At 45.6% G+C, this 23,526-nt stretch overlaps 1 protein-coding gene across 1 annotated transcript in view; it reads left to right on the forward strand.

Annotated features, from left to right (window-relative positions):
• mgat5b (alpha-1,6-mannosylglycoprotein 6-beta-N-acetylglucosaminyltransferase B) overlaps positions 1 to 23,526 on the forward strand; it is a 1,185,562-nt gene that overhangs the window by 706,646 nt on the left and 455,390 nt on the right. Inside the window, exon 13 of the mRNA XM_078570583.1 lies at positions 8,197 to 8,214. Within this exon, the coding sequence (XP_078426709.1) occupies positions 8,197 to 8,214 (18 nt within the window). The remainder of the gene's footprint in view (positions 1 to 8,196; positions 8,215 to 23,526) is intronic.

The following is a 23,526-nucleotide window of genomic DNA, read 5'->3' on the forward strand; positions in this document are numbered from 1 at the left end:
ATACTTTGAAAATAAACATTGAAGTACTTATAAAAGATGAGCAATGATCTTTTCTTTTGCGCAATGTGCTGTCATTAAGTTTACATCCAGAAACTCAGTTAGCAGTGGGAACATATCTGAAGTTCCATTGCTCAGTCTTCTTCCTAAATTTGCAGTCTTAGCACTCACTTCGAGTAGAGTTGTATGTGTTATGATCCCTGCTGAGGGTTACCCCTGGACAAGCCTGACCCCAGAGTGGAACCCAGCTTGATAGATCCTAACTGTTATCTGTTTGTGTGGATACATGGAGAGTAGCTACTGAACAGAGTCACAGGAGTCAGCTGATGAACTTTTTACAAAAGAATAAAACACTTATTCAACAAGAAAAGATGATATTACAAAATATTACAATACTCCTTCACCCATAACTATACCTTTACAGATATATGCAGATTTGTGAGGATAACACAAGTCACAAAAGCTTTCTTATACTTTAATGTACACAGCAAGTACCCATCCATGTAAACATATGGCACCCTGTGGTCAGACAGACCAACTCTAACCTCAAGTGACAGGTGCCACCTCAACCAGATGCTATGGATCTCTCTTCAACTCCGCCCAGATGCTTGTCACACCATGAGCCAACCAGTCTCACTGAATTCCGTCCTTCACACGAGGATTTCCAATCTGCACTCTCCAAGACGTCACTTTGGAACCTTATCCCAAACTGACGTTTTCTCTCAGACCTCTTCCACAAGGGTTCACATCCAGGGCTTCAAACTCTCCTTCTGATGTTCCTCTTCCCTGGGTCATCACATGCATTCAAGCTGTCTACCATGCTCTCTCTCTCACCAACTCAGCCTTAACAGTACACCACTGCTTCACATGTCCATAGCAAAGAATTATAGACCTTCAGTTGTCTCTTTGTCTCTTTGAAAATTCTTGATTCTTGCAAGCTGTTCTCGCTTTAAATCTGAAGCTTGGAGCCTTTTTCTCTGCCCCTCACTCTTAACTTCGCTTAACAGGACCTTTTCCCAGGTTCCTGTCCTTCCTTTGACTACAAGGTCTCCTTTGAACTTTCTCCTCTTCCAAGTTCCTGGATTTTTGGGGTTTTCTTTGCTTGGGATCTTTTTTGTTCTTTTGGGAAATCTGCATTTCCCTCTCCCAGTGTCCAGTTTCTCGGGTCCTGGTTTCAACTGGATTTAAAACTGCTGTTTCTTTAGTTCTGTGTGTATGTCTATTGGAGGAACCTGCCTATCTGGCCCCCTGTTGCTAGGCAACAGCACTGTTTTTCTACTCTTGTAGCAGTCGTAAACTCCTCGTTAGGAATGCAAGCAGCCTTTTAAAGTGAAACTAAAACTCCATTCGAGCTTTCTTAACACACACATACAGAAATACAAATCAAACTTAAACTTCAAAACTAAAATTCATTTCTAACACCCACAAATGCAAATATAACTTATTTGAACTATCTCTATTTCCTAACAGTATTGCATCCTTATATTGATAGATTCAGAATACTTAACAGGTTTAAAATGTCAACAAGGTATGCAAGTTTTGTTATTGTAATTGATCAGAGGGGTTTTCACAGGATTATGCACAGAAAGAAAAGCCAAAAGCTCTTTATAAAGCTTAAAAAACTTTTCTAGGACTCTGCCACGAGATAATAAACATACTTCAGCGTGAAACAATAATTTTACTTGTCCTGCACCCACTTCTGAATGCAGCTTTACCAGCAGATGTGCATTCACAGGCCTGGACTTCACAAAATTCACAGAGGTACATTTAGCGCATTTAATTCGGGTTCCATTCATTTTGAAGTAGGGCTTGGGTGATGTAACATCCAATGTGTCACGATAAATTGTAGATTTATGGCTCCCATCCTTGCAACAACTCCATTCCTATTGCCTGTCATAGCAACAGTAATATCTGTGCAAACAGCAACGAAGTTCTGCCACTTAAGCAATTCTAATACCGTAAAATTATCCAGTAACTTGAATATTTCGTCACCCGTTGTTCATTCTGGTAACATCTGACAAAAAAGGAAATCTAAAATTTACCCAGGTCAAGCATAGAAGCTGTGGACAATGTAAAAGAACTGCGCTGCACTACCAACATCAGGTTGTCTCAAGATGAATTGCAAAGTGCTCAGATTCACTTTCTGTCAGTTGACATTTTATCTCTATTGAATGTTCCTTGATTCTTCTACTGTGTTATTAGAAAGTGATGTAGCTTTCAACTTTTGTGCTGCATCTTCATTCACCAACGCTTTGCACATTTCTGCAGGAGCTGGAAGAATCGGCTCCTTTCCAATAGCTTGGACTTTCTTGCTTTTAGCAATTTGAGGCACTTCTTAGAAAGGTGCTTTCAGGGCCTTTTCCAGAATCAATATTACATTTGCCAATTGAATTTTCTGATGTTTGTATTGTTCTTTTTGCCCTTTAAAGATGTCTTCTGATTTATCTTCATAATCAAGATGCTTTGTTGTGAGGTATTGCTTTATTTTTGCAGGTCTTATTGCTTCATTGGATAAAATTTGTAAAAACACAACACATTGTGGTCATCCATCACTGAGCTCCATAAATCTGAATTCTGTATTACTCTCCCTATACTTTCTGTTCTTCTTGCTACTGGACTCAGCAATATCCATGGATTGAGCTGAAATACTTGAAATGACAGTATATTGTTTCAAGTACTTGTTTGTCTATTTTAACTAACACAGTAGTGCTTTTGTGTTAATCATCATGATGAAATAATTATTAATCAATTAATCATTCAAATTCAACGCAACATGAGTAAAGAAGATAAAAAGCAGCTAAGATTGGTTGGGCTGAATCACCTGTTTTGTATTGTACTTTCTCTGTAATGAATATTCTGTTATGAAAGTAACCCAGGAACATCATTCACCATGTGAAATGCTGGTGGAATAAACAAGCAGCACAAAAGTCAGTTGTTAGATCAAGGGAAGTATTTGATGAACAGTGAATTTAAAAATCTACCTATACCATGCTCATTGACACTTTAAACCAGCTCAGTGAATTACGTTCTAAGTTCAACTCAAATTCAGGAATCAGTTAGATGGTTGTTCACATTGTGAAACTTCATGCCACGCTGTTGTTCAGAGGGGATTATGAAGGACTACACTCCTTGCATGGTTTGCTCAGCAGCCCAACCACATCTGAGGCTATTCTGTAAGAATTCTGGAAATAACCTGGCACGGGATTTTATGGCCCCATCGAGGCAGGGGCAGGGCCTGAAAATGTGGTGAGCCACTCGGAAGTTTTTTAAAATTCATTCACGGGATGTGGGCTTCGCTGGCTGGGCCAGCATTTATTGCCCATCCCTAGTTGCCCTTGAGAAGGTGGTGGTGATCTTCCTTCTTGAATCGCTGCAGTCCGTGTGGTGTACGTACACCCACAGCACTGTTAGGAAGGGAGTTCCAAGATTTTGACCCAGCAACAATGAAGGAACGGCGCTTTATTTCCAAGTTAAAATGGTGAGTGGCTTGGAGGAGAACTTCCAGGTGGTGGTGTTCCCATCTATCTGCTGCCCTAGTCCTTCTAGATGGCAGTGGGTTTGGAAGGTGCTGTCTAAGGAGCCTTGGTGAATTCATGCAGTGTATCTTGTAGATGATACACACTGCTGCTACTGTGTGTCGGTGGTGGAGGGAGTGAATGTTTGTGGATGTGGTGTCAATCAAGCAGGCTGCTTTGTCCTGGACATTGTCAAGCTCCTTGAGTGTTATGGGAGCTGCACTCATCCAGGCAAATGGGGAGTATTCCATCACATTCCTGACTTGTAGACAAGCTTTGGGGAGTCAGGAGGTGAGTTACTTGTTGCAGAGAAAAAGATTGGTGAAGACAAATGTAGATCCCTTACAGTCAGAAACAGGGGAATTTACAATGGCGAACAAAGAAATGGCTGACCGACTAAATACATACTTTGGTTCTGTCTTCACAAAGGAGGACACAAATAACATACCAGAAATGTTGGGGAACACAGGGTTTAGTGAGAGGGAGGAACTGAAAGAAATCACTATTAGGGAAATGGTGTTGGGGAAATTGATTGGAGTGAAGGCCGATAAATCCCCAGGGCCTGATAATCTACATCCCAGGGTACTTAAGGAAGTGGCCCTAGAAATAGTGGATGCATTGGTGGTCATCTTCCGAGATTCTATAGACCCTGGAACAGTTCCTACAGATTGGAGGGTGGCTAATGTAACCCCACTATTTAAAAAGGGAGGTAGAGAAAAAACAGGGAATTATAGACCAGTCAGCCTGACGTCAGTAGTGGGGAAAATTCTAGAGTCCATTATAAAAGATTTAATTGCTGAGCACTTGGAAAACAGTGGGAGAATTGGACAGAGTCATCATGGATTTACGAAAGGGAAGTCATGCTAGACAAATCTACTGGAATTTTTTGAGGGTGTAACTAGTAGAATTGATGAGGGGGAGCCAGTGGATGTGGTTTATTTGGACTTTCAAAAGGCTGTTGACAAAGTCCCGCATAAGAGATTGGCGTGTAAAATTAAAGCTCATGGGATTGGGGGTAGTGTATTGAGATGGATAGAAAACTGGTTGGCAGGCAGGAAACAAAGAATAGGAATAAACAGGTTTTTTCCAAATGGCAGGCAGTGACTAATGGGGTATCGCAGGGATCGGTGCTGGGACCCCAGTTATTCACAATATATATTAATGATTTAGATGAGGGAACGAAATGTAATATCTCTAAATTTGCAGATGACACAAAGCTGGGTGGGAGGGTGAGCTGTGAGGAGGAGGCAGAGATGCTTCAGTGTGATTTGGATAAGCTGAGTGAGTGGGCAAATGCATGGCAGATGCAAAATAATGTGGATAAATGTGTGGTTACCCACTTTGGTAGCAAAAACAGGAAGGCAGATTATTATGTGAATGGCTATAAATTGAGAGAGGGGAATGTGCAACGAGACCTAGGTGTCCTCGTACAGCAGTCGCTGAAAGTAAGCATGCAGGTGCAGCAGGCAGTAAAGAAAGCAAATGGTATCACAGAATCACAGAATCACACAGTGCAGAAGAGGCCCTTCGACCCACCGGGTCCGCACCAACATGTGAGAAACATGTGACCTACCTACCTAATCCATCCCATTTACCAGCACTTGGCCCATAGCCTTGAATGTTATGACGTGCCAAGTGCTCATCCAGGTTCTTTTTAAAGGATGTGAGGCAACCCGCCTCCACCACCCAGGCAGCACATTCCAGATCGTCACCACCCTCTGGGTAAAAAGCTTTTCCTCACATCCCCCCAAACCTCCTGCCCCTCACCTTGAATTTATGACCCTCGTGACTGATCCTTCAACTAAGGGGAACAGCTGCTCCCTATCCAGCCTGTCCATGCCCCTCATAATCTTGTACACCTCGATCAGGTCGCCCCTCAGTCTTCCCTGCTCCAACGAAAACAACCCAAGTCTATCCAGCCTCTCTTCATAACTTAAATGTTTCATCCCAGGCAACATCCTGGTGAATCTCCTCTGCACCCCCTCCAGTGCAATCACATCCTTCCTATAATGTGGCGACCAGAACTGCACACAGTACTCCAGCTGTGGCCTCACCAAGGTTCTATGCAACTCCAACATGACCTCGCTACTTTTGTAATCTATGCCTTGATTGATAAAGGCAAGTGTCCCATATGCCTTTTTCACCATCCCCGATAACATGCCCTTCCGCCTTCAGAGACCTATGGACACACACGCCAAAGTCCCTTTGTTCCTCAGAACTTCCTAGTGTCATGCCGTTCATTGAATACTTTCTTGTCAAATTACTCCTTCCAAAGTGTATCACCTCACACTTTTCAGGGTTAAATTCCATCTGCCACTTATCTGCCCATTTGACCATCCCATCTGGAACTTCGTGTAGCTCAAGATATCCAACCTCACTGTTAACTACCCGGCCAGTGATGGCCTTCATAGCCAGAGGATTCAAGTACAGGAGCAGGGATGTCTTGCTGCAATTATACAGGGTCTTGGTGAGACCACATCTGGAATATTGTGTACAGTTTTGGTCTCCTTATCTGAGGAAGGATGTTCTTGCTATGGAGGGAGTGCAATGAAGGTTTAGCAGACTGATTCCTGGGATGGCGGGACTGACACAAGAGGAGAGATTGAGTCGGTTGGGATTATATTTGCTGGAGTTCAGAAGAATGAGGGGGGATCTCATAGAAACCTATAGAATTCTAACAGGACTAGACAGGGTTGATGCAGGAAGGATGTTCCCGATGGTGGAGGAGTCCAGAACCAGGGGTCACAGTCTGAGGATATGGGGTAGACCATTTAGGACTGAGATGAAGAGAAATTTCTTCACCCAGAGAGTGGTGAGCCTGTGGAATTCAAAGTAGTTGAGGTCAAAACATTGTATGTTTTCAAGAAGGAGTTAGATATAGCTCTTGGGGCAAAAGGGATCAAAGGATATGGGGAGAAAGCGAGAGCAGGCTATTGAGTTGGATGATCAGCCATGATCAGGATGAATGGTGGAGCAGGCTCGAAAGGCCGAATGGCCTACTCCTGCTCCTATTTTCTATGTTTCTATGTTTCTTCAGCCTTATCTTTTGCATTGATGTGCTGGGCTCCCCCATCATTGAGGATGGGGATACTTGTGGAGCCTCCTCCTCCAGTAAGTTATTTAATTATCCACCACCATTCACGACTGAATGTGGCAGGACTGCAGAGTTTAGATCTGATCCATTGGTTGTGGGATCACTTAGCTCTGTCTATCACTTGCTGCTTATGCTGTTTGGCACGCAAGTAGTCCCATGTTATAGTTTCACCAGGTTGACTCCTCATTTTTAGATATGCCTGGTGCTGCTCCTGGCATGCCCTCCTGCACACTTCATTGAACCAGGGTTGATCCCCTGGCTTGATGGTGATAGTAGAGTGGGGAATATGCCGGGCCATGAGGTTACAGATTGTGTTTGAGTACAATCCTGCTTCTGCTGATGGCCCACAGCGCCTCATGGATGCCCAATCTTGAGTTGCTAGATCTGTTTGAAATCTATCCCATTTAGCATGGTGGTGGTGCCACACAACACAATGGAGGGTATCCTCAATGTGAAGGCAGGACTTCATCTCCACAACGACTGTGCAGTGGTCACTCCTACCAATACTGTCATGGACAGATGCATCTGCGTTAGGCAGGTTGGTGAGGATGAGGTCAAATATGTTTTTCCCTCTTGTTGGTTCCCTCACCACCTGCCACAGATACAGTCTAGCAGCTATGCCCTTTAGGACTTGGCCAGCTCAGTCAGTAGTGGTGCTACCAAGCCACTCTTGGTGATGGAATTGAAGTCTCCTACCCAGAGTACATTCTGTACCTTTGCCACCCTCAGTGTTTCCTCCAAATGGTGTTCAACATGGATGAGCACTGACTCATCAGCAGAGGGACAGCGATATGTGGTAATCAGCAGGAGGTTTCCTTGCCTATGTTTGGCCTGATGCCATGAGACTTCATGGGGACCGGAGTCGACATTGAGGACTCCCAGGGTAACTCCCTCCCAACAGTATACCACTACCTCTGCTGGGCCTGTCCTGCTAGTGGGACATGACATACCCAGGGATGGCGATGGTGGGGCATTATCTGTAAGGGATGATTCCGTGAGGATGACTGTGTCAGGCTATTGCTTGACTAGCCTGTGAGACAGCCACCCCAAATTAGGTACTAGCCTCCAGTTGTTAGTAGGGAGGACTTTGCAGGGTCAAATTGGCTGATTTTGCCCTTGTCGTTTCTGGTGCTTAGGTCGATGCCAGGTGGTCCGCCCAGTTTCATTCCCTTTTGAGGATTTTGTAGTAGTTTCATACAACTGAGTGGCTTGTTAGGCTATTTCAGAGTCAACCACATTGCTGTGGGTCTGGAGTCATATGTAGGCCAGGCCAGATTGCCTTCCCTAAAGGGGCATCAGATGGGTTTTTACAACAATCAGCAATGGTTTCATGGTCATCATTAGACTTTTAATACTAGATTTTTATTGAATTCAAATTCTACCATCTGCCATGGCAGGATTTGAACCCGGGTCCCCCAGAGCATTACCCTGGGTCTCTGAATTGCTTGTCCAGCGATAATACCATCACGCCATTGCCCCTATTGACTCCAGTGGAGTAAGAAAATCCTGCCAGTGGGAGGGGCCATAAAATTTCGCTGTTGGTGTAGGTGAAATATGGATAATGATATACAGGTGCAGAATATTATTCAGATACAGCTGCCAGGAGAGATACAAGTACTGCCAAAGTGATTTTCATTCCAATAGCTCTCAGTGCCCCTTCATGGCACACCCCTCCTCCCATGTGGCAGCTGCACTCCGCTCCCACTTAGCGCCAAGCCTTGTCGGCAGCCACTCATTTGCTGTCTGGAACTCTTCCAGTGGTCTTTGGATTATTTCACAGACCCCGCCCCTGACAATTTTAGAGTCTCTAGTCTAGGATGCCCCCTCCCTTCCTCTTCCTTCTCTTCTTCCCCCTACTCCTTATCCTCTTCCTCATGTTTCCACTCTTCAGTTGCTGACTGTACAGCAGGTGGCAAGGGCTGCCCCCTGAAAACGGTGAGGTTATGTCAAGTATTGTAGAGCAGCCTAGGCAGCAGAAGCATTGCTTCAACATGCCAGTGGTCTGTTCTATCACATTTCGCTCGACGGCATTGCTTTCATTGTGTGCCTGCTGCGCACGTGTGCATTGGTTGCATTCTGAAATGATGAGCCATCACGTCAGCGCAGTTCCTACTCTTAGCTTTGCCCTGGTGGCTCAAATGCAGCTGACACAGCAGACTGTTGCAGAATGAAGGCATCATGAATACTGCCACAATACTGGGCAATGACCCATATGATTCTTTCCCAATGGTTGCACACCAGCTGGATATTGAGGGAGTGGAATCCCTTTTGTTTCTAGTATATAACAGGTGACACCTGAAAAGCGATGCAATCAATGACACCCTGGGGAAGCTTGCAATCCTAGCAAAGCTGTGTGCTCGCTTCACCTGCCAGCCTCTGGCAAGAAAGAGTGAAATGTCATTAGCTCTTAATTAATAGAGAGACTCAGTGACCTCCCTTGCACAACAATGGATGGCAAACTGGAAGATGTTGCAAATATTTTCAGCTCCAGCCTGGAACGAACTAGATGAACAGAAAGTCGTCACCAACATCATCTTCACAGCCATTGGCAATGTGGTCCTTGCCCCGTTCTGAGCTGCAGTTGTGGTTGTGATTGCAACAAGTGGCAGATTTCAATGAGGTCATCCTTACTGAAGCACGGATATATTACTTACACATTGTTTCTCGCTAAGGTTCAGGTAGGAGAGTTGCTCCCTGATCACCCTAGGAAGATATGACCTCCTGCTGAGAACCCTTCTCTCTCTCTCTCTCTCTCTCTCTACCTCTTCAAGCAGCTTACCCTGCTCTGCATGCCCTCTGTTCAATCTCCCAGTCTTGCTGTATTCCAAGTCTGAGGGCAACTGACTTGTGCAGAAGCATTGAAGTCAGCAACAAGTCATTTTCCTTCATTGTCGCTGGGCCAAAACCTAGAATTCTCTTCCAAACAGCACTGATGGATTGCAGTAGTTCAAGAAGGTGGTGAGCCACCACCTTCTCAAAAGCAAATGGCGATGTGCAACAAATTTTGGCCTTGCAAGAAACAACGACATCCCTGGAACAAATAAAAAAAAATTTATCATATGGTCCATGCTTAAGAATCACTGAATGATATGCAACTGTCAAAATTCTGACATTAATTCGGTTCATGTCATTTGCATTAAAAGTAATTGTCTGCAAAATGGCAATTGCATTATTATGCAGATTAAATTTCAGTGACTATTTTCCCATCTGTTTCTTATTAACACATATGTTTCCGTCACTCATCACTAATCAGTTTTATAAATAATGCCAAAAAATATTTCTCATTTAACAAGTGATCTATGGAAAAGAGAAAAATAAACTTAAAATTACACAAGTCTTAAAAATGTCTTGTTGCTATATTTTGTTTGTGAACAAAACCCTTTGTCAGCAATAAGTAACTAAAGTGGTAAATTTGAATTGTCACACTGTAATGTTACAAGGACATCAATGACAATGTCAGAAGCAAAGGAAACAGAAATGGTGCAGAAACAGATAGTGCAACCCCCGGGCTTGTGTGTGTGAGTGGGAGTCTGACAGAGGTGAACTTGGAGAGCTAGGGAAAAGCACTTATCTTCCCCCTTAAGCTGTCCACATCTTAATTCAGCTGCAGGGTTTCCCGAGCCCTGGGAAACCCCACTGACCGCTTTCGAATTTGCAAAAGCAGGTTAAATTAGAGGCAGGCAGCCTCATTAAAATATTCAATTGGTCAACCCCCACCACCCCCCCCGCCCCCAACCAGGGAGCTGGCTACATACCCTTATCCCACCTCCATTAAACTCAGAAGTGGGCAGGTTAGAGGTAGGTTGGTTTTGGATTTGAGATATTTTAAGTTTTGATGTCTCACCCAAAGACAATCCATCCATTTTGGGGGTTGAGATTCAGCTTTATGCATTTTCTGCCAGTTCAGGGTTCATGGCTGCAAACCGCTATCGTGTGATCAAATGTTTGGACCAATTTTTAGCAATCCAACGTTCTGGCTAATATGCCATACTTTAGGGTTTTTTGCACATAGAAATTTGGCTACTGTAGTTTGACAAACACAATTGACAGAACGAGACGGCAAGGCATTGACTTACTGGTAGATGAAAAATGATAGAAATTAATTTCTGTAGCACAATGCTGCTTGCATTAACGTGTTTTGCATCTGTCTGGAAACTATTAATCTGTATTTTTTACCCTGTCAAATTTTCAGTTGAGGGTACATGATGTAAGGTCTGTCAAAATATTTTAAAGGAACCAATGTTCCAGTGGTATTATGCCAGATGAAATGTCCTTATCTACATTTTTCCTAAACCTCAGCACTAAAGTAGATTTTAACACTAATAAACTATTTTTGTCATGTCTCATATAAATACTTTAAAAATGAAATTAGTCCTACCACAAGTTTCTATTTTTCTTTATAATTAATGGCATACAAATGCAAATCGATTCTCAGAAGTCAAACATTGCCCTTCTGTGTTTTCATATTTCCATTAGCGTATTGTTAATTACACAAAGAAGTAGGGACTGTCTGGTTCTCATAAACAAAAATCATTTCGCTTATGTCAGAAATCTGCAGAAGTGCTCAAAAAGCTGACACTTCAGATATAAACATCAGCATGTAAACAAAATACATTATGCATTGCTAAATACATTGGTTCCAAATATACATACACATATTAGGGGAACTTTAGGGGCAGGATATTCCCTTCAGCGGGCAGGCACGGCAGGCAGGCCTGGGAGCAGCCACAAAATGTACCGGCGCCCACAATAGGTCCCCGACCACAAGTTCACGCTGGGGGCCAATTAAGGCCCACCCAGTGTGAAACACGGCTCCGCATTGGCCTGGAAGGGGCAAGCAGGGGTGGGGGGACTGTCGGCCGCCAGGTCCAATGGTGACCCGGCAGCCAGTTTAAAAGCAGCCCAGGCAGCCCCTGGAAGGCTGCCTATGGAGTTCGTTCCCTGAGCCAGTACTATGGACCTGAGTACTGGGTGCAGCTGGACACAGCAGGCAGGAGGGCAAGTCGGGTGGGCACTTGGTCCCCCACCTCTCTAATGAGTGCCTCGTCATCCTCCCGGAGGAGGTGGCTGCCAGGAGGGTCACCCTTGTCCCCAGGGATGGGAGGAGGAGGACTCTGCACCTCACCAAGAGGGCATGGGAGGAGGTGGCAGCATTGGTCAGCAGCCGTGACGTGGCGTGGCGTTCCTGGGTGCAGTGCTGGAAGCGCTTCAATGACCTGCTGCGCTCTGGAAGGGTGAGTACCACATTGGTGTGGGTCAGTGTGGAGATGTATTCAGGTCTGGCCATCCCCCCGTGGACCTCATGGGTGCTAGAGTCAGAGTGCCAGCTGTCAATCACACCGGAGCTGGCCAAGGGGGTGAGCCCTGGCTGCTTGGACTGAGTGCCTTGCGGCTCGAGGGCCACGACTTGGATGTGCCCTGCCAGGTGCTCCTCAGCTGGGGTTGGCCAGGCTGCAATGGCGCTGCAGGTAGAGAGTGGACTAATCAATGCTCCTCTGTTGTTTCAGGAGAAGATGGCCCACAACAATATTGCAAGGTCGCAGACTGGTGGAGGGTCCGCTAGCCTCCTAACCTCTGGAGATTTGAGCAAGACGCCCTGGAGCTCAAGAGCCGGCACGCCCCACATGCAGCCGGGAGTGGAGAAGCGGGGGTGCCAGACAAAGGTAAGAGTGCAATGCACAGAGGTGAGAATTTCGGCTTGTGAAACCATTCTAGTGTAGTCTCTTCATTGATGTGAGCCTCGAACCTGGAGCCCCCATCGATCATTGGAAGACGAGGGCACCGTGGTGCAGATCTCCATTGTCTCACCAGGGTGCCAGGCATGCACAGTGACAGAGTGATGACTTTAACTAATGACATGTCCTTCTTCTCCCTTTTAGGTTCAGCAGCAGGCGTTCACTCTCTGGATCCCGAAGGGCCACCCCTGACACCAGAGGATGACCAGGTGTCATTTACAACTGCGTCACACCCGCTCTCTGAAGCAGGCAGAAGAGCAGATACCAGCACCTCGGTGGGCATTAGAATGGTGGTTAGTTTCTCAGTGCACATTGGTGAGGGCACTTCACAATTGCTGGAGATGCAGGCGGAGGCACAGAGAGCTCAGGGCGCCAGCAATCGGAGGACTCCTGGGGACCAGGGTGATGCTCAGTGGAAGGCTGATGGTGAGCCTCTGGAGTCGTCCATTAGGCGGTAGTTGCTGGATGTCCAGCGAGATGTGTGGGAGGATCTGACGGAGATCCATGAGGGTGCGCATGCCATGGTCTCCGTGATGGAGGAGTCCATACAGAGCACGAGCACTGCGTTGACCGTCATGGCCAAATGCACTGCCTCCTCCATTGAGAGAGTGGTGAGTCTCATGGAGAGGCAGCTCCAGAGACAGATTGAGGGGTCCCTGGGGTTGCGCTCAGACCTGCAAGCCCTCACACAGGCACTGAGCTCAGATGGTCAGTGTCAGTGTGGGAGATGGATGAGGCACCCAGTATCCCAGCTTGGTACCCATCCATCAATAATATGCAGGGAGGTCCAGAGTGGCCTCACGTTGGCACTCGAGCTGCTTATTGTCTCTGTGGGCACCCCTCAGGGCGCTCTGGATGCCGGCAGCAGCTCGTCTGCCCCTCCGCCAATGACCGTGGAATGTGATGAGGCTGCAGCAACTGGGGAGATGCCAGCCGTGGCACTGGCCGCTCCCTCCCAGGCGGGGCCAGCACAGGCTCCACTGGCCAGATGACCACCTCCAAGGTCATCAAGGCCAAAAAGACAGCAGAGTCAGCAGGCTGTCTCCAATGCTGGTGCCAGCGAGGGGGGAGCACCTAGACATAGCACTTTCAAACATATGTTAAAGGCACCATGGGCACAAGAGGGACAGGTCATAGGTGGTTTTATGTTCATTTTTGTTTACTTAATGTATACTGGTCTGATGTTGAATATCAAAAATGTTTCTGTTAAAGTTATTGAACTGTCAGAATGACATAAGTTGTGTTTTTGTCAATGTGGCCTAAGCATGCTTCACCTTTTTATTTCATTGGTGCGGGGAACGTCAGTATGTAATGCTTGACCTAGGTGGCTCTGAATTTTATTGCACAGGCACTGAGTGTTCTTTGGGTTCAAATGAAAGGTTCCTTTCAGACACCCGGATGAAGGCAGCAGCCCTGGCATGCCTTTGAAGCTGACCTTTGGTAGCCTAGCTGTTGGAGCATTGGATCAAATTGCCCCTGGTGTCCCAGCCTCCCCACAGGTGCCCTCAGCATTCTCCTCACCGTGCTCCTCTTCAGACTCATCATCTGTGGCCTGTGCAGCTGCGTCAAGATTCTCTTCCTCCAGTGGGACCCCCCTTGCCAGCACCAGATTGTAGAGATCACAGCACGCAACCACGATCAGTGACATCTGCTCTGGGGGGTATTGTAGTGCTGCCCTTGAACAGTCCAGGCAGCGGAAGCACACCTTGAGAAGATCTATGTTCCTCTTCACCACTGCCCTTGTGGAGGCATGACTTGTACTATAACACTTCTCTGCCTCTGTTCTTGGGTGGCGGAGAGGCGCCATGAGCCACCTCTTCAACAGATAGCCCTTGTCACCCAGCAGCCATTCGCCCAGTTGGGTTGGGGCACTGAAAAGCCTCCACATCTGGGAGTGTCTCAAGATGTAAATGTCATGGGAGCTACCAGGGTACCTTGCACAGACTTGCAGACACTATCTGCACATTCATGGAGTGGAAGCCCTTCCTGTTGACGAAGGCACCCTGCTGACCCACTGGCACCTTGATGGCCACATGTGTGCAGTCAATTGCACCCTGGATGTGGGGGAACCCAGCAATCGCTGCAAAGCCTCTGGCTCACTCAGTCCGGCTGGCCTCCTCTGTACGGTAAAGAATAAAGGTCAGTACCCGCCTGAACAGAGCTTCTGTCACCAGCTTGATGCAACTGTGGACAGCTGATTGGGAGACTCCACACAGCCACCCCACTGACCCCTGGAAAGAGCCGGGAGCACATAAGTTGAGGGCCACTGTGATCTTCAGAACCACTGGCATATGGTGTCCGCCCACACAGTTGGAACTGATCTCAGGCCCAATCATCTGGAAAATGAAGGTCACACTCTCCTTTGAGAGGTGGACCCTCCTTCGGCACTGCACCTCAGACATATTGAGGTAGCTGCATCATTGCCTGTAAACCCTGGCTGCAGGATAGTGGCGTCTTCTGCGGCCCCTTCCGCCTTGGACTACCTGCTGGCCCTGCACCCCTTGTGCCTGTGCCTCTCCTCCCACAGGTCCCTCCCCTGGAAGCTGCATTGGGACACCTGACCCCTCTCCTTTCTGCCCCTCTCTTCCTCCTCAGAGAAGGTGCCTCTAGCGTAGACCACAATTTCCATTACCAGGGTAAGGGAGGGCTGTCCTGTACTTGGAAGGGTCCACAAGGGCTGAATCCTCCGGGGCCCTTGCAGACAGCAATGAGTCCTGAAATGAGGCCTGGAAATGCTAAGAATGAAGCCCCGAACGGAGGTGAAGCTGCCAAGTACCAATAACCGACCAGCAGCAAACTATCTCCAAAACTCCTCACTACTCACATTAGCAATGCTGCTGACCCTTTTTATCCCACTCTTGGATGAGGTTTATGAAAATGTTGGACGGCCAACTGCCCGTTTTGCCCATGCGATGAGCAAAAAAATCACACGGGCAAGGAAAAATCGCAGTCAGTTGGACTGTTAAGGGCCTTAAGTAGCCACTTAATTAATGGCAGGTGCCGCTCCGAGCAAAATATCGCACACTATTTTACTCCCAATCGGGTCGGGCATGCTCCCACCCACGGGATGTAAAATTCTGCCCTATAATTCAGAGCCAGACCCAGCAAGCATTGTTTTAAAATGTTATACAGGGAATCCTAATTACCAAAGCAAAGGTCTTTGGTTATGTGATAGACAATTGGTTTATTGAAAAATCATCATGGTGGCATGGTGATGACAATATAAATGAAACAAGTAATCATAATTCATAATGGTTATAGACAATCATTAAAATAAAGATAAAGTGTAAAATAATAAAAGGATTGCACAATTGTGATCATTCCTATATGCAAATAATTACAATAGGTTGCAAAATGTAGGGCTCCTTAATTTATTGAACAGAAATGAAAGGTCTACTCTACTCTGCATTTTGTATTAAAGTCCATAGATCATTTGTTGTCAAGTTGAGTTCTTTAAATTCTCAATCATTTACATGTGAAATTGTGCCCTTTCTCCTTAACTCCATTGCATATTTACATTTGTGTGGTTGTGGGGAGAGATAGTGGCAATGGGAGGTGGGATTCAAGAGTTTTCTAGTGAAGTCCAGATAGTGCTTTTTCCATTTTTCATCAAGAGAGCACATTTACAGCTGTTGGATTGTGTCAGATGTTACGATCACATGAGGAGGGGTAAAAATTGACTCCCCTAATTTACCACTCCAGATCTGGCTGTAACAGGGTTCTGTGAAGGATTTAGAGGATGAAGGAATTTTCTCAATGTCTGTATTTTACCATTTATGCACTGATTGCAAAGAGGTGAGTCTGGCAGGCTTTCTTGGAAATTTTAAAACAAAAGGGATTTAATTTTCTGAGTTAAAACCCACCTGGGTAAAGATAGCAAGATATTTTAAAAAGGTAAACTCATACTGGAGGTAGTTAACTCCTTAGCCAAATTAAAAGTTCAGTGCTGAAAAGTAAAAAAAGAGTTCATGGTTTATGAGTTCTCTGCCGGACACTAAAGCTGCAATTTTTCCAGGTCCCTTTAAGTTCCAAGGTTTGAGTTAAAGCCCATGGGAAAAATTGTCCCCCCATTAGGGGTGGAAGTGCAGGAGCAGGCGGGGGCAGGTGTGCCTCGGGCGCACCGCCATTTTACGTGAGCGGGCCAATTAAGGCCCGCCCAGCATGATGTCCGCCAGGAAGTGCTATGTGCTCCCTGTGCAGGCAGAGGGGAGTCCCTCAGCTGGGAGTGCACTCTTTTGCACATGCACGCGAAAGAGCGCACTGATCTCCTTGAGGCTAAGTGCTGCCTCAGGGAGATCACCTCAGAATTAAAACTTTTAAGACAAATGTTTAAAAAATTTCCCTGACATGTTCCCTCATGTGACACTGTCACACGAGTTGGAATATGTCCATCACTTTTACTCAAGCCTTTGTTAAATATTTAAAAACCCTCATGAAACCTCATACCACTTCTGGATGAGGTTTTATGCTTTTTCTTAAGCCCGCCAGGGCTCCCGGCCTGCCCGCCAACCCTAAGGTTGAACGGGCAGCCTTGTCAATCGCCTAAATTGTTTTATTTATGGCCTCAATAGGCCGTTGACAGGTCGGCGGGCACACAGCTGACTTGGCTGCGCCCCCACCGACCTGAAAATGGAAATGACGCGGGGCGACGTGGGGAGTTCTGCCCGACGTCATCCCGCGTCATTTTACATGTCGGCGAGCAGGCCCCGCCCCCGCTCGCCGACCAGAAGATCCTCCCCCATGTAATTGCAATTGCTGGAGACAATTTCTTTTTAATCCATAATCTGTCTTTTCCAGAAATCAATGAGTTATGCTCCTGAGGATTCTTTCGATCGTAATCTGTGCTAGATTTTTAAACTTTAAGAGATGGGGTCTTAATTTGGGGAAGAAGAGAGATGGAATCACCTTACTACTTCACTGGCAGCTTCTCCAAATTTCTACTTCCTCCTGTGTTTAGTAGCTTTATCAAGAGATTTCAAAATGGTTTCTACAGTCACATGACCTTCTTTCCCCATAATGATTTCAGAAAAGGTTTATTTATCTGGTGTCTGAATCTGGCTTTTGTTCTATGGGCTGTAATGTCCTAGCCATTAGCTTCTGAATGGATCATTATCCATTCTGATGACCCTTTCCAGGTGGCTACTGTCCTAGTAGACTTTTGTCTCTGTTTGAGATGTAGTATTGTGAAGATGCAAAGTCCTATTCCATTCAGTAGTTTTCTTTTAAAGTGGATCTTGACACCCTCAGGCGCGAAATTCCATGAGCAGCATGTTGTGACATGTCTGCAGTGCAATCCACATAGGAACTTCCCAGAAAAACTGGTCAACTTGTCATATTAGACATCACGTCACTTGTTGCTGCCATCTTTGGTCAGTGTCTTTTCTTGTCTTTTAAAAGACCTTGTTTATTAACAGTTCAATATAGGTTTGCTCAGCCGATAAAATTACAGGTTGATATCACTCAAGCACAAATCCCGTCATCATGACACAGAGTAGCTTTGGTACGTGTTACCCAGGACCAGTTTCAATCCTCGTTTCTGAAAACTTTCAAGCTTGTCCACATCTCTTTGGTAAGTCCAGCATTCCAAGCAAATGCTGCATATTCAACAATGGGAATTACTTAACTATTAAATACTGTGAATAGGTCGGTTTGAGATACCTTGTGGTGCTTGAGAAGACATAGCAAATGAGATCTTCCACCTGGCCTCTTAGATATTTCACGCACTTGGTAATCATTTTGAACATAGATTCCTAACAGTTTAATGCAAGCTTGTTGTGCAATCTCAGCACCATCTAAGTTAATGAGAGGGGAGTCAGGAGGGTGGCGCATAAAACACAATTCCATAGTATTGCACTTTGAGGTTTCACTCATTAATGATTTGCTGTTGCCCATTTGCACAACAAAATTATTGCCCCTTGTATGTGCCATGTGTCACATTGACTCCAACACTCCAAGAGGGTCAGGTCATCCACATATTTACAATAATGAATAGGCATAGTGATATTAATAAATGCATTGTTTATGATGACCAAGCATATAATCCCAGCGTGTAGCATTATGTATGAGGCCTTTGGGTGTCAACCAGAAATCTTTAAAGAATATAGGCTAGCTGTCAGTAGGGCAAAGAAACAAGAGTCAGCAGCTTGTCTGAACTAGCCTTCTCTAAGCATTATTAAGCTCACTAAGATTTGGTATTGACTTGCAGGACACTCATGTTCCCTTTGTAAATAGATCTTCTATTCTTGCTGTAGCTATCTGACTGTAAAGAATTACATTTTGACCTTTTCCACAAAACAAAATATAGATCGCAACAGATCAAAGGGTGCAGCACATATTTTTCCAAATATGTTTCAGAGATTGAATTCATAGCTGCATTAAAATGAGTAATGCTTTTAAGCCCCTAAAAAGGCATTTTCTTCAAGAAAAAAAAGTATTTGTAGCTTTGAAGGAAGAGTCACCAGGGGAATGCTTTCAGGTTTGCTTTAATTGTGTTGATTTCATTAAAAAAATCCAAACAGCTATTCAGAAAAAAGATATCAGCTAGTTTAGTGAAAATTTTCACACACTTTAAAATTCTGTATATAAATTGTCTAGTATTTTAAGTTGCTCCCTTTCTTTATGGTTATATTTGCTGTACCAGTATATGTGTCATTCTTAAGCTTATACTTAAAGCACTTGAAGTGAAGATTTCCTTAGTTTACAACATCAACTTGCATTTACATGGTGCCTTTAAAGAGTTTTGACTGGCATCCAAATCCCTATTCACAGAAACACAAAGATCATTACTTCTGTATTCGTAAGGTAATTTTGGCATTGCTCATATAGCATTCTGGCTGCGAAATATAAATTTGCCCTTATACTATTTATGCATTTATTTGGAACTTGAAAGAAGCATAATCAGACAAAAATGAGCACGAAGCCAAAGAAGGAGGTATCAGGAGAGGGTGAACTAAAGCTTGGTCAAAAAATTGAACTTTAAGGAGGTAACAGAAAAGGGAGAGGTGGAGGCACTTAATAAGGGAGTTCCAGACTAGGCCCTAAATGATGGAAATTTCTATCACCAATTCTAGGGTGAAGAATGAGGGATACAGGAGCCATTACTGGTGGGAAGATGTAATTACAAATGACACGTTTGCAGAGTCACTTTCCAGTATAAATGTGGATATAAGAATTTATAATGGAAAAAGTTGACACAAATATGACATAAAAATGACAGGAAGTAATATTTTGTAGAAAGGAAATGTGCAGAGACATATTTTTAAAATTTTTTTGAAGAATGAGGGGATACAGAACATCAACAACAACTTATTTTTACATAGTGCCTTTAACACAGTAAAACATCCTAAGGTGCAACACAGTAGCACTATCAAACATAATTTGACACTGAGCCCTATAAGGAGATATCAGGCAGCTGGTCAAAACCTTCATCAAAGAGGTAAGTCTTAAGGAGTAAAAACAGAAAATTCTGGAAAAACTCAGCAAGTTTGACAGCATCTGTGGAGAGAGAAACAGAGCTACTGTTTCAAGTCCGTATGACTGTTTCTCAGAGCTAACGAGAAGTAGAAATATGATGGAATTTATACTGTGTAAGGGCGGGTGGAACAGGTGAACCAGGATAGATGGTCAGCGATAGGTGGGGGGCTAAGGAGAGATTGACAAAGATGTCATGGACACAAGACAAAGGGAGTGTTAATGGTGGTGGTAAGGGCTAAAGAAGGTGCTGATAGTGGCATGAAGGTAAAAAAGCAGAATGTGTGAATAGCAGAACAAGGGTCAGCATTCTGTGAAGGAACAACGCGGAACAAGTGACAAATGGCCTTTTTGTGGGGAGGGGTGGGGGAGGGGTGGTGGTTGGTGAGAAAGGGATTTAAAAAAGGGACAAAACAATGGGATTAAAAAAGCGATGAAGATAGAGGAGAGAGCTCATGGCCTGAAGTTGTTGAACTCAATGTTAAGTCCAGAAGGCTGTAAAGTGCCTAATCGGAAGATGAGGTGCTGTTCCTCCAGTTTGCGTTGGACTTCACTGGAACATTGCAGCAGGCCAAGGACAGACATGTGGGCACGAGAGCAAGATGGTGTGTTGAAATGGCAAGTGACAGGAAGGTCTGGGTCATGCTTGTGGACAGACCGAAAGTGTTCCACAAAGTGGTCACCCAGTCTGCGTTTGGTAGAGGAGACCACATTGGGAGCAGTGAATGCAGTAGACCAAATTGAAGGAGGTGCAAGTGAAGCGCTGCTTCACCTGAAAGGAGTGTTTGGGCCCTAGACAGTGAGGAGGGAGGAGGTAAAGGGGCAGGTGTTGCACCTTCGGCGATTGCATGGGAAGGTGCTGTGGGAAGGAGATGAAGTGTTAGGGGTGATGGAGGAGTGGACCAGGGCGCCCTGGAGGGTACGGCCCTTACAGAATGCTGACGGGGGTGTGAGGGAAAGATATGTTTGGTGGTGGCATCATGCTGGAGTTGGCGGAAATGGCGGAGGATGATTTTTTGAATGCGGAGGCTGGTGGGGTTAAAAGTGAGGACAAGATGGACCCTACCATGGTTCTGGGAGCGAGGGGAAGTTGTGAGGGCAGAGGCATGGGAGATGGATTGGACACGGTTGAGGGCCCTGTCAACCACAGTGGGGGAGCGAAACCCCGGCTAAGGAAGAAGGAAGACATGTCAGAAGCGCTGTTTTGGAAGGTGACATCATCAGAACAGATGCGACAGAGGCGAAGGTACTGACAGAATGGGATGGAGTCCTTACAGAAAGCGGGGCGTGAGGAGCTGTAGTTAAGGTAGCTGTGGGCTTGTAATGTATATTGGAAAATAGTCTATCACCAGGAATGGTGACAGAGAGGTCAAGGAAGGGAAGGGAAGTGCCGGACCATGTGAAGGTGTTAGAGGGGTGGAAATTGGAAGCAAAATAGATAAATTTTTCCAGGCCGATACGAGAGCATGAAACGGCACCAACACAGTTATTGATGCACCGAGAAAAGAGTTGCGGGAGGGGGCCTATGTAGGACTGGAACAAGGAATGTTCCACATACTACATAACGAGACAGGCATAACTGGGGGCCCATACGGGTACCCATAGCCACACCTTTTATTTGGAGGAAGTGAGACAATTAAAGGAGAAATTGTTCGGTGAGAGAACAAGTTCAGCCAGATGGAGAAGAGTGGTGGTGGATGGAGATTATTCGAGCCTCTGTTCAAGGAAGAAGCAGAGAGCCCTCAGACCACCCCAGTGAGGGATGGAGGTGTAGAGGGATTGGACGCCCATGGTGAAGAGGAGGAGGTTAGGGCCAATAAATTGGAAATTGTTGATATGACGTAGGGCATCAGAGGAATGGCAGATGTCAGTGGGAAGAGACTGGACAAGGGGAGAGAGAATGGAGTGAAGATAGGAAGAAATGAGTTCCGTGGTTAGGAACATGCTGACATGATCGATCCACTGGGACTTTCCTGTTTGTGGGTTTTGGGAAGGAGGTAGAAGCGGGCAGTCTGGGTCTGAGAGACTATGAGGTAGGAAGCTGCGGAGGGAAGCTCTCCAGAGTAGATGAGGCCAGTGACAGCTCTGGAAACAATGGCTTGATGTTCGGTGGTGGGGTCATGGTCCAGGGGGAGGTAGGAGGAAGTGTCTGAGAGTTGGCACTCAGTCTTTGTGAGGTAGAGGTCAGTGCGCCAGACAACAACAGCACCACCCTTGTTGGCAGGTTTGCTAACAAAGTCAGGGTTGGACCTGAAAGAACAGAGTGCAGTAAGTTCAGAAGGAGACAGATTGGATTGGGTGAGAGGAGCAGAGAAACTGAGACGGCCAATGTCACGCTGACAGTTCTCATTGAAAAGATCAAGAGCAGGTGAAAGGCCAGAGGGAGGGGTCCAGGTGGAGGGAGACAGGTTAAAGGATCCGTAGAACCAGGGGAGGACTCCTGCCCAAAGAAGTGAGCGCAGAGACAAAGGCAGCAGAAGAAAAATTCAGCATGGTGCTGAGCCCGAAAATCATTCAGGAGAGGGCTTAAGGGGATGAAACTGAGTCCTTTGCTGAGTATAGAATGTCCAGCATCAGAGAGGGGAAGGTCAGGGGGTGTGGTGAATACATGGCAAGGGCTGGGATTAGAAGAAGGGATGGGGTCAGAGGAACACGGAGGGGTGGAGGGTCCTGGATGAGCAACGGTATCAATAAGTTACAAAAACAAAAATAAAAATACCTGGAAAAGCTCAGCAGGTCTCACAGCATCTGCGGAGAGGAATACAGTTAACGTTTCGAGTCCATATGACTCTTCAACAGAAATTCAACAGTATCAATAAGTTGTTGGAACTTGCGTTCCTTAACACCTGAAAGGAAGAGAAAAAGTTTCTTGTTAAGGTGTCAGATGAGACAAAGAATAAAATGAAACTGGGGACAAGGACAACTTTGAGGTAGGGTGAGTCGGTGCTGTTGGAGAGAGAGGTTGAGTGTATTCATAACAAAGTCAGGATTGGACCCGAGAGAAGGAAGTGCAACAAGTTCAGAAGGAGACAGGCTGGAGTGGGTGAGAGGTATAAAGGAGAGTTTTAAAGAAGAGAAGAGAGGTAGAGACCGGAGAGGCTAAGGGAGTGAATTCCAGAGCATTGGAGCTCGGCAGCAGAAAGGGTAGCCGCCAGTAATGGAACAATTAAAATAGGAGATAATTGGAGGGATGCAGATATCTCAGAGGTTCTAGTGTTGGGGAAGGTTACAACAGATGGAGGGGTGAGGGATTTGAAACAAGGATGAGAATTTCAAAATTGAGACATTGCTCAAGCAGGAGCCAATGTAGGTCAGTGAGCCCGGGAAGATGGGTAAACAGGATTTGCTACAATTTAGGATATGAGCAGCAGAGATTTGGATGAGTTTAAGATTATGGAAGGTGGAAGACGGGACACCAGCCAGCAGTGTATTGGAATAGTCAAGTTTAGAGGTAGCAAAAGCTTGGATGAGAGTTTCAGTAGCAGATGAGCTGAGACAAGGGTGGAGCCAAGCAATGTTATCCAGGTGGAAATAGGTGGTGTGGATATAAAGTCAAAAACTCATCTCAGACAGTCAAATATGTTGCCAAGAGTTCAGAGTCAATGGAATAGAGAGTTTTGGTGAGTTGTGAGCCTGGAGAAGGTTACACAGATAGGGCAGCAAAAAAGCCATGAAGAGTTTTAAATACAGGATAAAAAATTTAAATTGGAGGTAT

The sequence above is a fragment of the Cetorhinus maximus genome, chromosome 24, assembly GCF_964194155.1.
Source record: "Cetorhinus maximus chromosome 24, sCetMax3.hap1.1, whole genome shotgun sequence".
Classification (NCBI taxonomy): domain Eukaryota; kingdom Metazoa; phylum Chordata; class Chondrichthyes; order Lamniformes; family Cetorhinidae; genus Cetorhinus; species Cetorhinus maximus.